This window comes from Sinocyclocheilus grahami, unplaced genomic scaffold, assembly GCF_001515645.1.
Source record: "Sinocyclocheilus grahami isolate Dianchi unplaced genomic scaffold, SAMN03320097.WGS_v1.1 scaffold2331.1, whole genome shotgun sequence".
Taxonomy (NCBI): domain Eukaryota; kingdom Metazoa; phylum Chordata; class Actinopteri; order Cypriniformes; family Cyprinidae; genus Sinocyclocheilus; species Sinocyclocheilus grahami.
In genome coordinates, this window is record NW_015507510.1 from 19,610 (window position 1) to 36,758 (window position 17,149).

Consider the following 17,149-nt stretch of genomic DNA (forward strand, 5'->3'; position numbering starts at 1 on the left):
AATTGTATTTAAATTCTTTGTTTTAATTATTTGCAAAAACAAGATTTAGTATGTTTATTAATATGTTGTTTTAAAAAAACGGCTAGGAAAATGACAAAAAAAACAACTAATGAATAATAAGAAATATTTTTATTAAACATAAGTGCATTAAATAATTGCATTCATTTTTATTTATGCATTTAGTTATTTAGATACAATAAGTTCATTGAAATTTCAGCATTATTCAAAAAATAGTCAGAAAAATGACTTGAAATGCCAATATTGATGAAATAATCAGTTTAATAAAGATAAAAATAATAATAATAATAATACACATTTTTAATTAAAAAAGGGATACTGAAATGATATAGGATTGTTTTTCTCTGCTATCTTGTGACCGATGACCTTTGACCCCTTTAGTCTCAGGTTCGCTGCTGGGGAATGTAGTTTCGAGTTTGAGTGGCTCTGGTCTGTGGCGGTTCCACACTGAGCTGCTGTCATGCTGTGGCTCGCTGCTGCTGCTCTGGGATCAGTGGTGTTGTGTGTGTTGAGCGGCTTCACATCACCACAGATGATTCCAGATCAGGGTTCAGGCCTGACGAGCGTTAAGAAGATTATGAGTGACTCTTTATCTCTGAACGGACCGCATACAAACACGGCAGCTACGGTGAGAAGAGCTTCACTCTATATTACAGTAAATATATCTGTAGTGTTATATTAGTATGTCAGTGTTTTATCAGCAGATGAGTGAATCAGGCCTGGATAATTATACTGGAATACTGGGAGACAGTGACGACGGCGATGACGGTGCAACATACACACGCTTACGAACATACCATTGATACCATAGTATCATTATAGCATGCTTAGCGAGAACAACTTCTGCTGGTTTTGTTCGCACTAAACAGATCCAAACTCAAAGAACCTGCTGGCGGCTTCCTGGGAGAGTTTATCCATCGTGGACCGACTGGGATTAAAGAGGTAAAGACCCACTGAAACACACACACAGTATGCTAATGCTAACGCTAACCGGAAGTGTTTCTCGCAGCTGCGTGGAGATGACGGAGTAGGAAGTGGAGGTGAGTCTGTCTGAATGTATGTTAGATGTAGATCCGAACACCTCCAGACGTCGGTAACGTCTGTAAAACACACGCAGAGCGCGTTTACCCAGATTGCAGTGGGGTTTCACTGCGACCAGTACACGCTGACCCAGCGGCTGCAGGCGGAGCGACACGACCGCAGCGTCGCAGAAGAGAACCTGCAGAGAGAGCTGAGACAGAGCAGAGAGATGCTGCAGGTACCGCAGACACACCTGAGATGATACTGAGGGCTGTGAGAGCGTTGTGGGAGCGTTGTGGAATGGTTGTGAGAATGTTGTGGAATGGTTGTGAGAGCGTTGTGGAATGGTTGTGAGAGTGTTGTGGAATGGTTGTGAGAGCGTTGTGGAATGGTTGTGAGAGCGTTGTGGAATGGTTGTGAGAATGTTGTGGAATGGTTGTGAGAGTGTTGTGGAATGGTTGTGAGAGTGTTGTGGAATGGTTGTGAGAGTGTTGTGGAATGGTTGTGAAAGCGTTGTGGGATGGTTGTAAGAGCATTGTGAGAATGTTGTGGAATGGTTGTGAGAGTGTTGTGGAATAGTTGTGAGAGTGTTGTGGAATGGTTGTGAAAGCTTTGTTTGATGGTTGTAAGAGCATTGTGAGAGCGTTGTGAGAATGTTGTGGAATGGTTGTGAGAGGGTTGTGGAATGGTTGTGAAAGTGTTGTGGGATGGTTATGAGAGAGTTGTGGAATGGTTGTGAGAGTGTTGTGAGAGTGTTGTGAGAGTGTTGTGAGAGTGTTGTGAGAGTGTTGTGAGAGTGTTGTGAGAGTGTTGTGAGAGTGTTGTGAGAGTGTTGTGAGAGTGTTGTGAGAGTGTTGTGAGAGTGTTGTGAGAGTGTTGTGGAATGGTTGTAAGAGTGTTTTGGGATGGTTGTGAGAGCGTTGTGAGAATGTTGTGGAATGGTTGTGAGAGTGTTGTGGAATTGTTTCGGGAGCGTTGTGGAATGGTTGTGAGAGTGTTGTGAGAGTGTTGTGAGACTGTTGTGGAATGGTTGTAAGAGTGTTTTGGGATGGTTGTGAGAGCGTTGTGAGAATGTTGTGGAATGGTTGTGAGAGTGTTGTGGAATGGTTGTGAGAGCGTTGTGGAATGGTTGTGAGAGCGTTGTGAGAGTGTTGTGGAATGGTTGTAAGAGAACTTTATTAAGAGATTGTGAGAGTGTTGTGGGGACATTGTCAAAGAGTTGCAAGAGTGTTGGGAAGGGTTTGTGTCGTCTTGCAGGTGTTGTATGAGCGCCTACATGAGGTGGACAGCAAAAAGATGGTGCAGCAGATGGAGAACAACCTGCAGATGCTTGAAAGCAACATGGACAATGTCCTCAAAACAGCAGAGATGCTCGGAGCTGCACACCAGGTACCTTACAAAATCAAACACCTCAAACCAGAGATGTCACACCACAGACAGTGCACTGAGCCTTTTGATATCAACCATGCATTGTTCATGTTTTGCATGCATCAGGAAGCGCGTGTCAGTCATGCAGTAGAGCTGATGTCAGTACACGTGGAGCATCTCAAGAGACGTCACGCTATACAGAGCGAAGAGATGCTGGAGGTCAGAAAGCTGCTGCACAGGAGGAAGGGCCGATTGCACAGTGACTCCACAGGTCAGTGCTGCCCCTAGTGGCCTGGAGGACATCTGAGAATCTCATCCCAGTGTTTAAATAAATCTGTACTCTTATATAACTAGAGTTTTCCTCAAACAGATGATCGAGACCTGTTCAGATATTCATCACAACAGGTAACTGACCATGAATGAACTGTAAGACTCGTGTAAGTACCTTAATAACTCCTACTTAAAGACTTAGTTGGCCAAAATATGAAGATTGTTAAATTTTTACGCAATGTCATTCTTTTTGCAGCTCAATGGCACTCTTTTCCATAGAATGACAGTTCAAAGCTTTTTTTGGCTTGATAGAGTTGAACTCTCATTACCTTTAGTTTTGTATTATTCCGACCATCAATAATAGCTTGTGTTTTTTTGTTGTAGCCGACTCGTCGCAGGGTAAGCATCACCTTCCTCCCGACTCAATCTGAGGTACGTGTTTATGGACCATATTCCAGCGTTCGTTTCTTCAGGTTTAGCATCTGAATGTTTTCATGAGTCTTCGAGGGGTTTTTATTTCTGCAGTTGAAGCATCTAGAGGCTTCGTTTCTGGAGAACTGCAAAGCTAGTTTGGATGCAAAGAAGCCGCAAGCAGACAGGAGGTAAAACCACACATCCTTAAAGTTGAGAGTAGCTAAGACTTAATTCAGCCAGAGATACTGATTATTTTCTGCATCTCTCAGACAGGAAGTAGTTCCAGCAGATTCTCCCGCGAGCAGTCTAAACCAAGACGATGACGTGGACAGCAGCGTGTTTCAAAGGTAAAACGCAACCAATGCTTTTCAGATGTATCCGTACACTATGTAAGTGCATGTGACCACACTTTGTATTCGCCAGTGCAACGCAAATCACGTCGCTGCGCCATCGCCGTCGTTATTCTCCTACAGGAAGTTCATTTGAGGGGGAGGAGTCAGAACGAGGGGAGGAGCCCAACCCTGAGCTGTATGTTTACATGTAATTATCATAATTTATGTGCATAAATAATACCATTGACATGCTGTGTGATGTTTGCAGATGTCTCGCTCCACCACAGCACCCCCTGTTGTCCTGGAGGTCTACGTGCGGATGGATCGTCAGAATGATTTTGCTTGCATTCGGTCTTATGATGCTGATGGCGGCTCTTTTATATCTAGTCATGAGTGTTTGTATAAATAACTGATGGTTTAGTGTGGTTATTTGATGACTAGTTTAGTTAAAAATAAACATTCAAATCAACATGAATGGCCGTTTCGGTTTTGAGTGTAATTGACTGCGTGTTTCCACCAGGTGGCAGTGGTGAGTTACTTACTCATTCACTCATTACTGAGCACCGCAGATGAACTGCATTATAGTGTGACCTTTGCGAATGTGGCTGCGCACGCCTGTCCTGAACACAATACAAACAGATCAGCATTAAATATTCTGATTTAATGCAGCTGAATGTGCTTGTTTCTCCTGAAACAGGTGTGAAGCCATGGCAAACAGATTAATGATGCTAATTAACAGTAATTAAATTCAGAGAGACAATGAGAAGCTTCAAAACCGAATCGTGGCAGCTGTTGCTCATTTCACGCTGCTTTTATTTGGATTGTTCTTGTAATGAATGCACTGGACAGAGATATCAATATTCAATTATGTGGCTTAATGCAGTTTATGAATGAAAAACATGTCCATATAATTGAATAATAGAGTCGAGTGGATGTTATCTGGGTTGGATTAAACTTTCATCCTCATTTTGCTGGAATTATATCAATGCTTACAGACGTTTGATAATGGTCCTTCACAGGCTCCTCGGAATAAATTACCGCTTCTCTTTCCTGTCCTGTGAATTTTAGGGCACCTTAAACCCGCCCACATCCTGCTGCGTAGCCAATCACAGCTCAGAATGAGAAACGAGATCAGAAAGTGCTCTTAATTTTCTGGTAAGGTCATTTTAACCAGACTCACAGGAGCTTAAATTGTTCTTAAACGAGCATCTAGTGTTGCCAAAGACACACACAGACCGTTATCTTAAAGATAAGACTTTAAAAACAACGTGCATCACAGAAAATTATGCAAAATGATGTTCCATTTACATTAAATATGCAACATATTATATTACAATATAATATTATTTGTTTATAAGAGAAGATATCGGGAGTAGGACTATTGAAAGAAGATAAATAAATCAGCTAATTTCATATTAAATCATTTTGGCATTTTATTTATTAATTATTATTATTCATCATATTAGGTCATTGTATTTAAAAACAATCATGTATACATCATTCAGCCAGCCAGCAATAAGGAGGTTTTTGTGTTATGCAATCATTATAATCTGGTGTAATATTACTGCAGATGATTGAGCCGAGTGTAATGATGGTAGCTGTATTATGAAGAGCTAAAGCGTGATGCAGAAGATCTGCTGATGGAACGCAGGCTAACAGAGGGACCATGTGCTGAGACACACGCTCTGTGTGTCCATGTCTGCCACTTTACAGCATATATAATCACCAAATCTTACAGATATAGCATACTAGCAGGACGTGAGTGGCTAGACACTATACACCTAACAGGATAAACTCATGCATGATGCAAAACTCACTGAAATGATACACGCACTTATGCTCTCAACCACAAACATATACAATAAAAGACTAGTTTTTCATGTTATTTGAACAGTTTATGACCCTTTAGACGCTTTTCAGTGTTGAAATTGTATCAACAGAATAATCTAAGCAGTGCAAGACATAGATGCATGCCTTCAGAGGTTAGCATTTATTTATTTTGATTATTTTAATTCGATTTTTTTTTCAATTAGGCATAATAATATATACACCAAACTGATTTTTAAAAATATATGTATATCAAAACATTGCATTTCAGCATACATCTTTTATTGCAATTTTCTTAAAAAAAAATGTTCAAGAAAGCATTAAAAATTTGCTATTTTGTAAGAGTATTAAGATTCACGTGGGTTTCTCAAGTTGGCATATTTAACGTCAGATATTACGTCCAGTTTGACAGCGAGCGAGGCTTTGTAATGCAGTGTTGTTCTGATTGGCTCTCGGGGGGATCGCTGGGGACGTCACGCGCCTCGGCCCCGCCCCCCGCGCTCTCCAGAGCAGGTAGATAGATGCTCGTCGGCTCTCACTCCTGCAGTCCGCTCCGGGTAAGACACTGCATATTCATATTCATATTCATATTCATTAATAACCGAGAATAATCAGCAGAGTTTATCATGCATGGTTTCATTCATTGCAGCAGCTGTTCGATTTAGTTTTTCTAAACTCAAAATTTTTCATCTGTAAATGTTGCCTGATGCCAATATTGTGAGCTTAAATGTTAAACGTTAAAAAGAAAGACATTAAAAGACGACAGATAAATGTAAATGAAACGTCGTATAAACGTGTAGCCTTGAATATAATGAAAAGTGCATGCATTAAAGTTTAGTAGCTACTATTCGTTGTGATAATGCTTTTTAATATTATTAAATAAAGTTATTGTGAAGTCGCTATCACTTTACAGTAAGGTCTCATTAGTTCATTAATTAGTTGCACTGTAAAAAAAAGGAGGAAGAAGAAAAGGTTATAAATAAAACAAGTTTATTGGAGCACATTACATTACAAGAAAATACTGTTTGTTTTGCTACTTCAAAATTTAATGTTAATTTAATTGCCTTCAGTTTCTTTGTAATTAAAACTGTTTCTATACCATTTATTTTCAGTGTAACATATATATATATATATATATATTCACGCACGGTCAAAGCAAATATTAATCAGACACCAGATATAATTTTTGATATGTTTTTACTAGTGAATGCAGGACACTATATTTCATTTATGTAAGTGAGGAGAGCAAAATAAAGTAAACTGTGACATATTTCACCCAAAAATTCTTCATACAGTAAAATTGATAAAAATTAGGGACCAAAAATGTTTGTGCAGTAAAAATATAATGTTTAGTTCACATTAACTAATGCAATGTCTGATGAGTTCTTCTGGTGGTCTGTGATTTTGCTCCAGAGTTAATGCAATATAACCCACATAGAGAGGTCAAAGGTCAGAGATTAAAACTCACAGAGTAAAGTCACACTTCTGAAGGATTGCGAGCACATGTGATGTTTATGTAAGTGTCATTGTGAGTTAACATGTGTCTGCTGCAGGAGTCAGCTTGTGAAACTCGAGCCGCGATGGGTCGGAAGGAGATCGACTGCAGCTGGAAGAAAATCACCAACGACATCAAGGACATTTTCGACTTCAAGGAAGTTCTGGGGTCGTAAGTATCAAGTGTTCTGTGTGTGCTGAGTCAGAAATCAGTGCAGCGCTCCTGAAGGTGTTTTTGCTATTACAGGATCAGCAGCTTTAGCTCTCAGAGGAGGCCACATGCGTTCCACAGCAGTGCTAATCCAAGCCTGAGACACAGATTAACGGATTGAGGGCCAGGGGACATTTTTATCAATGAAGCCCTTCATCCTCTTGCTCCTATTGAGAGAAACCTGGAGGAACCATTTAGCAGCTATACATAATATTATACGGCGTTATTCAGCATTGAGAAGTGTTATGAAGCTTCACCAAACATTATGAGCTGTTATAAAGCCTTACAAAGTGTTCTGAAATGTTATGAAGCATTACAATGCATTTCAAAATGTTATGAAGCTGTTACGAAGGACTGTTATCTCTTACGACGGTTTATGAAGGGTTATGAAGCGTAATTATATATTATAAAGTATTGTAAAGTGTACTGAGGCATTGTGAAGTGTTACAGTATAAAACTTTATGAAGCATTATGAGATGTTTAATAGGCACTATTAAATGAAGGTTTATGAGGTGCTATGAAGCTTTATGGAGCTGTATGTGTTAAGGCATGAACGAACCATTAGCCTATATGAGGAATTGTTTATGAAGCATTACAAAGCATTTCGAAATGTTATGAAGCTGTTACGAAGGACTGTTATCTCTTACGACGGTTTATGAAGGGTTATGAAGTGTAATCATATATTATAAAGTATTGTAAAGTGTACTGAGGCATTGTGAAGTGTTACAGTATAAAACTTTATGAAGCATTATGAGATGTTTAATAGGCACTATTAAATGAAGGTTTATGAGGTGCTATGAAGCTTTATGGAGCTGTATGTGTTAAGGCATGAACGAACCATTAGCCTATATGAGGAATTGTACAGTTTTATGAAGCATTATGAACCATTACGAGGAGTTATGAAGTGTTATGAAGCATTGTGAGTTGTTATAAAGCATTATTATGACACTTTATGAGGTGCTATGAATGATCATCACAGACACTACAAACCCGCAAATATCACAGACCCCAATATAAACACTACAGACCAAAACCACCAACACCACAGACCACCAAAATAAACAGATCACAAACATAATCATCACAGATCATTTTCACAGACCATAAACATGACAAAAACATGAACATAAAAACCACAGACCAATATCACCAACACTTCAAACCACAGACATCACAGACCGCTAATATAAACACTCATATCACAAATATAATTATCACAGACCATTATCACTACAGACAATGAACACCACAGACCAATATCACCAACACTTCAAACCACAGACATCACAGACCACTAATATAAACACTCATATCACAAATATAATTATCACAGACCATTATCACTACAGACAATGAACACCACAGACCAATATCACCAACACTTCAAACCACAGACATCACAGACCACTAATATAAACACTCATATCACAAATATAATTATCACAGACCATTATCACTACAGACAATGAACACCACAGACCAATATCACCAACACTTCAAACCACAGACATCACAGACCACTAATATAAACACTCATATCACAAATATAATTATCACAGACCATTATCACTACAGACAATGAACACCACAGACCAATATCACCAACACTTCAAACCACAGACATCACAGACCGCTAATATAAACACTCATATCACAAATATATAATTATCACAGACCATTATCACTACAGACAATGAACACCACAGACCAATATCACCAACACTTCAAACCACAGACATCACAGACCGCTAATATAAACACTCATATCACAAATATATAATTATCACAGACCATTATCACTACAGACAATGAACACCACAGACCAATATCACCAACACTTCAAACCACAGACATCACAGACCGCTAATATAAACACTCATATCACAAATATATAATTATCACAGACCATTATCACTACAGACAATGAACACCACAGACCAATATCACCAACACTTCAAACCACAGACATCACAGACCGCTAATATAAACACTCATATCACAAATATAATTATCACAGACCATTATCACTACAGACAATGAACACCACAGACCAATATCACCAACACTTCAAACCACAGACATCACAGACCACTAATATAAACACTCATATCACAAATATAATTATCACAGACCATTATCACTACAGACAATGAACACCACAGACCAATATCACCAACACTTCAAACCACAGACATCACAGACCGCTAATATAAACACTCATATCACAAATATATAATTATCACAGACCATTATCACTACAGACCATGAACACCACAGACCAATATCACCAACACTTCAAACCACAGACATCACAGACCGCTAATATAAACACTCATATCACAAATATAATTATCACAGACCATTATCACTACAGACCATGAACACCACAGACCAATATCACCAACACTTCAAACCACAGACATCACAGACCGCTAATATAAACACTCATATCACAAATATAATTATCACAGACCATTATCACTACAGACCATGAACACCACAGACCAATATCACCAACACTTCAAACCACAGACATCACAGACCGCTAATATAAACACTCATATCACAAATATAATTATCACAGACCATTATCACTACAGACAATGAACACCACAGACCAATATCACCAACACTTCAAACCACAGACATCACAGACCACTAATATAAACACTCATATCACAAATATAATTATCACAGACCATTATCACTACAGACAATGAACACCACAGACCAATATCACCAACACTTCAAACCACAGACATCACAGACCGCTAATATAAACACTCATATCACAAATATATAATTATCACAGACCATTATCACTACAGACCATGAACACCACAGACCAATATCACCAACACTTCAAACCACAGACATCACAGACCGCTAATATAAACACTCATATCACAAATATAATTATCACAGACCATTATCACTACAGACCATGAACACCACAGACCAATATCACCAACACTTCAAACCACAGACATCACAGACCGCTAATATAAACACTCATATCACAAATATATAATTATCACAGACCATTATCACTACAGACCATGAACACCATAGACCAATATCACCAACACTTCAAACCACAGACATCACAGACCGCTAATATAAACACTCATATCACAAATATATAATTATCACAGACCATTATCACTACAGACCATGAACACCACAGACCAATATCACATGCACTGCAGACCATTAATATCACAGTCCACAAAAATAAGCTTCACAGGTTATTTTAACAGACACATCTGGCCGTAAATAACACAGACTAATAATATAAACTCTACAGACCCATATCGCCAACACTGCACAGACCATAAACATCACAGACAAACATAAGCACCATCTCTCATTATCACAAAGCTCAAACATAAATGCACTGCAGACCATTAATATCACAGTCCACAAAAATAAGCTTCACAGGTTATTTTAACAGACACATCTGGCCGTAAATAACACAGACTAATAATATAAACTCTACAGACCCATATCGCCAACACTGCACAGACCATAAACATCACAGACAAACATAAGCACCATCTCTCATTATCACAAAGCTCAAACATAAACATGATAGCTAGAGCTGGGTTTTGACACAAATTTTGCGATTCGATTCGATTCTGACTCACAAGCTTTCGGTTCGATTTCCGATTCGATTAGATTCAATTTAATAACGATTAGTCTAGATATATATCAGGTACTGTACATGTTCAATTTTCTCAAGGAAAAAACAATCTCAACTAATGCTGTAAAATATACATAAGAGTCCGTTGGTACTACATTACTATAATATTGAAGGTTAAAATGAACTGACTTGTATACAAGCACTTAAATTACACTCAGTGAAGTTTTTATAATAATAAAGTTACAATTACATAATTATATTTATATACACCAATTTGTTTTTTGAAATATAAACATTTAAATGGTTCAACCATAAATTAAACATTGAAGAACAGTAAAAATTATAATGAATATGTTGTATGGTGCATATATTTAGCAAAATGCTCCTCTCTAGAGTTCATTTCTCTAGCTGACTAATGAGTTTTATGGTCACAGAATATGTTTTTTCTGAGGTAAATGTGACGTTACGTGACATTGTTTGCAAGGTGTTATATTGACGTCTTTCCACGGTTAAAAACACTGATTGAGCGATTACATGAGACAGGATACAGATTTAGGTAAGTTGAACTCTTTCTTTGAACATACCTTCACATGTTCATTAATGCTTATTTTGTGCTGTAAATTGTAGTAAAGCGAAGGAGATGATCAGATCACGCGTGCTTCGCGCTGCCGCTTCTCTTGAACTGAGGTGCTACAGCGATCTGTCACTCCACATTAAATAGTGCCAAAACGGCATTTATTGTTTGAATACTGTAATAAAATGGTAAGAATTTGAAATCTGAGACTTTGTTTCATATCAAAAGTAACAAAGCACAAAGCCTATTGCAATTTATTGGATGGGATGCATGCTACAATGTTTCGTTCATGAACTGAAAACAGGCTAGACTAATAGATTATTGGGATTAAAGAATCAATATTGTTGCGTAAAAATGAGAATCGATTAAAATCGAGAAATCAATATATTTTACTCAGCCCTAATGATAGCCCTTAAATATGTCCTACAGACCATAAACACTACAGACCATTAGCGCAAACACCTTTGACTCCACAATGTACACCACAGACCACAACCCCTAAAACAACTGACAAAACACAACAAACCAGCACCAAACACCACATTCTGGATTCTTCTAAGTCTCTCTCTCGCTGTCTTTCAGGATAAAGCATGATAATGTGGTGGGACTGGAAGATTTCTATGAAACGAGGACACACTATTACCTGGTCATGGAGCTGTACGTGTTTAATAATGCCTGAAATATACACGCAAACACAATCCCACACAGCTTTTTAGCGTTGTTTTAACGTGTTTTTGTGCGAAGGGTGTCGGGCGGAGAGCTCTTCGACCGTATTCTGGATCGAGGTGTTTACACGGAGAAAGACGCCAGCCATGTGATCAAACAGGTCCTGGAGGCCGTTTCCTACCTGCATCAGAACAGCATCGTCCACAGAGACCTGAAGGTGAGAGAAGACGATCTCCTAACGCTCGAGTTTTTAACGAAACGTCATTAACGTCCATGATTTTATCCGTCTGTAGCCTGAGAACCTGCTGTACTACAGTCCAGACGAGAGCGCCAAGATCATGATCAGCGACTTCGGTCTGTCCAAGATGGCCGATCACGGCGTGATGTCCACAGCCTGCGGAACACCAGGATATGTTGGTGCGAGTGTTTTTACGCAATCATATTTCTATTAAATTTCTGTTAGGTTGCTTATAATGTGGTGTTTCTCCTCAGCTCCGGAGGTTCTGGCTCAGAAACCGTACAGTAAAGCTGTGGACTGCTGGTCTATCGGCGTCATAACCTACATCTTGTGAGTCTGGGCTCATGTAGACTCTTCTGAGAGACATTCAGTTGTGTTTTTCCTTCAATCTCTTATGTGTTTGTTTAGGTTGAGCGGCTACCCGCCGTTTTATGAGGAGAACGAAACGCGCCTGTTCTCCAAAATCATGAAGGCAGAATACGCCTTCCACTCGCCGTACTGGGACGAAATCTCTGAGTCAGGTTTGTCACAGACACTTTACAGATGCAGAAGCCTAATAAACATGAAGAGATGTTACTGCCACCTGGAGGCCATCAGCTGTACTACAACATCAACCTCTATAGAGATTATTCAGGCATAGATTTTTTTTCCCATGTGAATAATTGTGATTATTTTCTTTTCAGTTCAGATCAGTTCAATTCATTCAGCTGTCCATTTTAGTGAATCAATTCATAACTCTGATTCATCAATTCATAACTGATACCAAAGAATCATTAGCTTTGATTCAGTAATTGATTTAGAAAATCGATCAGATCCTATTGAATCAGTGAATCGACTCATTTGATTCACTATTCGACGCACTTGACTCAGCAAGTCAATTTATGACTGATTCAGATTACTGCCACCTGGATGCCATCAGATGTACTACAACATCAACTTCTATAGAGATTATTCAGGCATAGATCTTTTTTTCCCATGTGAATAATTGTGATTAAGATCAGTTCAATTCATTCAGCTGTCCATTTTAGTGGATCAGTTCATAACTCTGATTATCATTACATAGATTTGATTCAGTGATTGATTTAATTGATTCAGCATATATCACAGAATAAAGAGCCAAAATATACCACCAAAATAAAGAGTCAGATCACAAACATAATCATCACAGATCATTTTCACAGACCATAAACATGACAAAAACATGAACCTAAAAACCACAGACATCACAGACCGCTAATATAAACACTCATATCTCAAATATAATTATCACAGCAACTCAAATGAATTGATTTAGTGAACAGATCCTATTGATTCGGTGAATCGACTCACTTGATCCACTATTCGACTCACTTGACTCAGCAAGTCTATTTATGACTGATTCAGATTACTTTGTTTTTACCCTGTGAATAATTGAGACTAAATTCTCTCTTTTTTTGATTTCTGCAGCAAAGGACTTCATCAGGCACATGCTGGAGAAAAACCCTAACAAGCGCTTCACCACCGAACAGGCGCTCGGTCATCCATGGTGAGAAACAAAGAGAACCTCAGTGCTGTTTTCCATTCAGTCATGAATACACATGAATAAAGACATTTATTCATGAATAAAAGTATTGGACTATGGAAGAAAAAAACAAACTGATTCAAGACTAACTTAATGTTCAAACAATGGTAAAACAATTGAATTGATTTATTAATAAACATACGAATCAATTACAGTATTAGCATGAATATAAAAAGAAAATGTATTTATAATCAAACATATCGATTCATAAGTAAACGTTCTCATTTTTAAATAAATATGTTGATTCATGAAAAATATAATTTCGTTATGAATAAACATACTTGTGCATTAGCAAAATAATGCATAAAACATGCAGATTCAAAATTAAGTATACTGGTTTATGAATAAGCAAACATTTTGAAATAAGAATGTTTACATAATAAGTAAATACTCACAAGAAGCATACGTTAGATAAGTAATCATACTTATTAATGACTAAATAAATGTATAAGTTGCATGTAGATTCATAAATAAGTATACGGATTTATGAATGAAAATTAATTTTAATATAACCATGGTGATTTATGAATAAACATTGATTCATGAATAAACAAACACCATTTCATGAAAAAAAAAGTATGGTGAAAAATCATACTTTTTCATTAATAAACAAATAAACATGCTGATACATGAATAAATATATTGGTTTATGAATAAGCATTCATTTTAAAAGAAGCATGTTTATTATTTATACATTTGTTTATTCATGAATAAGTAGGATTATTAATCAAACATGTTTTGTTCATAAATCAGTGTTTATTTATGATAAGTATACAGATTTGTGAATAAAAAGACGTTTTAAACTAAGAATCTTAATTCATGCATAAACACTGATTCATGAAAAAACATGGAATGATGAATTAACAGACTTTCAGCATCATCTGATGCATAAAAACATGCAGATTCTAAAATAAATATGCTGATTTATTAATATATGTTAATTTTGAAAAGCATGAATAAACACTGATTCATGGGGGTGGGGGGGGTGTGTATGATGAGTAATCATATAAGAAACAGAAACTTGCATGTTGATAAATAAGTCGATTTGATGAATAAATGTCTGTTCAGGATCAGTGGAGACACGGCACACAATGACAACATCGTTCATTCGGTCTGTGAGCAGATGCAGAAGAACTTTGCCAAATCTAAATGGAAGGTGAGCGAGAGAGCAGATCATATATTCGGCTCATTATTAGTGATTACGGATGTCTGTATGACGATGCGTGTGTTTCAGCGGGTCATTAACGCGACGGTGGTGGTCAGTCACATGCGGCGGCTCCAGCTGGCCCACGCTGACCCTCCGGCCCCGGCCCCGCTCATCCAGGTGCTGGACATCTCGTCTCCCGGCCCGCCCCCCGACGAGCTGGACACCAATGGGAACCCCTCGTGCAGTCACATGACCTTGTCGCCTCAGGGGCGGGGCCCGCTCAAGGCCTGCAACAGCGAGCCGATGCACTCGCTGGTCATCTGTGAGACGGGGCAACACGCGTATCGCTCCGAGTCCGACCTGCCCTGCGCCGCCAACAGGTGCAAACCAGACTATCAATACATTTTGATTACGTATATTTGTAGAGACATTTTGGGGGCACTTCAATGGACCGGTAGCAATTGCAATTATTTCATGTTCGGAATTCACAGTAAGAGATGTTTTATTCAATTTGATCTCAAATTGCTTTTAAATTTAAACTTCAGATGTGAAAACGATGTTTGAGTTGATTCATTCAGCTGTCCATTTTAGTGAATCAATTCTTAACTCTTGATTAATCGATTCATAACTGATACCAAAGAATCATTTCATACATTTGATTCAGTGACTGATTTAATTGATTCAACAAATCGAATGAATTGATTCAGTGAATCGACTCACTTGATCTACTATTCGACTCACTTGACTCAGCGAGTCGATTCATGACTGATTCAGTGAGTCGATTCATAACTCTTGATTCAATGATTAGTTTACACTCAAAAATGTTCACTGAAGTCTCCTTGTGGCGTTTTTACTGTTGATGGTTTAATGCAACAAAAACTATTAATAAAAATTCCAGTTTTCAACTATATTGCAATTTATTGCTTATAATTAATGGAAAATATTGATATTTCATGTATAGATTTATATTATATAAATATTAATGTACAAATGCTTTTACAAGTGAAATTTTACTGGTAAATTACTATTAAATATTTGGTTGAAGTTAAAAGTTCATTTCATTGTAAATATGTCAGTATTTTCAAATAAAATGTTTTTTTGTGTGTGTGTGTTTCAGATCGGACAGAGTGACATGTTGCACAGATGGGCGGGGCCAGTCCCTGCAGACCGGGGTTTGCTCTGTGATGTGATGGGATGATTGACAGCTGTCAGTCAAATGAAGTGAGTAGGGCTTGGGCCCGCTGCTTTGAGCGTCTCGTGACAGTACAGGTGTGTGACGTCTCTTCTTCTGTGTCTCTCTCAGATCCTGCGCTCGTAGGATGATCGAGTGTGTGTTTTTCACGGACTTTTCGGGATCCGTCACGAGCCGAGTGCCAATCGCACACACGTCTGCGTCTCAAATCTTCATCTCTCACTAGCGAAAGTGTAATTTCGAGGAGTTCGAGAATGTCTTTTCTTTCAGGGATTCAGGATGAGGCAGGTTTATTGTATTATTATCATCCGTATATTCATGTACGATAGTCGTGTTTGGGCCGATGGCGGTGCATCATGGGAAGGGCGGATCACACGTGCCACTGTTTTACTGTGAACGGCTGCAGGTTTGAGTGCTTTTAAGCTAAGAACTGTGTTTAAATTCTGATTTTCTGATTTTAAACACACCATTGTATTCTCTATATTCATGTTTTATAAATGCATATAAGATGATTGTATCTGATATTTAGGGGCTTATTACTGTAATCCATAAACACGCTGCTGTATGTCTGTATTAAAAAAACATAAAATGATTTACACACCAACATAACATCCTGGAGAATTCATCTGTGTTTTAATGTCATATTAATGGAATTTTACCTTCAAAAGTTGGCTATGTTTGGAATTGCATGCTAGTATTCTACTCGTATGATATCGTCTCCACTATGCAGAAATTTTTGTGCACAAAATATAGACTAAATTTGTATAAAAGTGCAGTACTCTGGTGATATTTACACAAACGTAGGTTAAAATATGAAATGTAATAAGCATATAAAATATATACCCAATTTGATTTGAATTTTTAGGTGAAGTTGAATCATTTTCCTATGTGCTTTTATTTTTTATTTAGCTTTTAGTGATCTTACTGGTTCAGTGAATCGATTCAATCGAGTCAGCAAATCGGTTCACTTGATTCAGTGATTTGACTCACTCCATCCACTATTTGACTCAACAAGTTGTTTCACGACTGATTCAGTGAGTCAATTCATAACTCTGATTCAGTGATTCATTTGCATCGCCACTCGAAAATGTTCACTGAATGATTTAATGATAAAAGCTTATTTATATTGCTGTGTTTTAAACTATATTTGCAATGTATTGCTTTTAATGTCTAG

The 17,149-nt window shown here is 37.8% G+C and overlaps 1 protein-coding gene and 1 pseudogene across 1 annotated transcript; both read left to right on the top strand.

Annotated features, from left to right (window-relative positions):
* The first annotated feature begins 322 nt into the window (after positions 1 to 322).
* On the top strand, positions 323 to 6,980 carry LOC107574765 (uncharacterized; annotated as a pseudogene).
* A 4,750-nt stretch (positions 6,981 to 11,730) lies between these two features.
* Positions 11,731 to 17,078, top strand: LOC107574766 (calcium/calmodulin-dependent protein kinase type 1-like). Its single transcript, XM_016261207.1, has 10 exons — positions 11,731 to 11,828; positions 11,916 to 12,054; positions 12,131 to 12,254; positions 12,330 to 12,405; positions 12,484 to 12,596; positions 13,522 to 13,600; positions 14,705 to 14,792; positions 14,871 to 15,163; positions 15,901 to 16,004; positions 16,087 to 17,078. Exons 1-9 carry the CDS (start codon positions 11,821 to 11,823, stop codon positions 15,971 to 15,973), a joined length of 993 nt encoding a protein of 330 aa, XP_016116693.1. The 5' UTR covers positions 11,731 to 11,820; the 3' UTR covers positions 15,974 to 16,004; positions 16,087 to 17,078.
* The last annotated feature ends 71 nt before the right edge of the window (positions 17,079 to 17,149 follow it).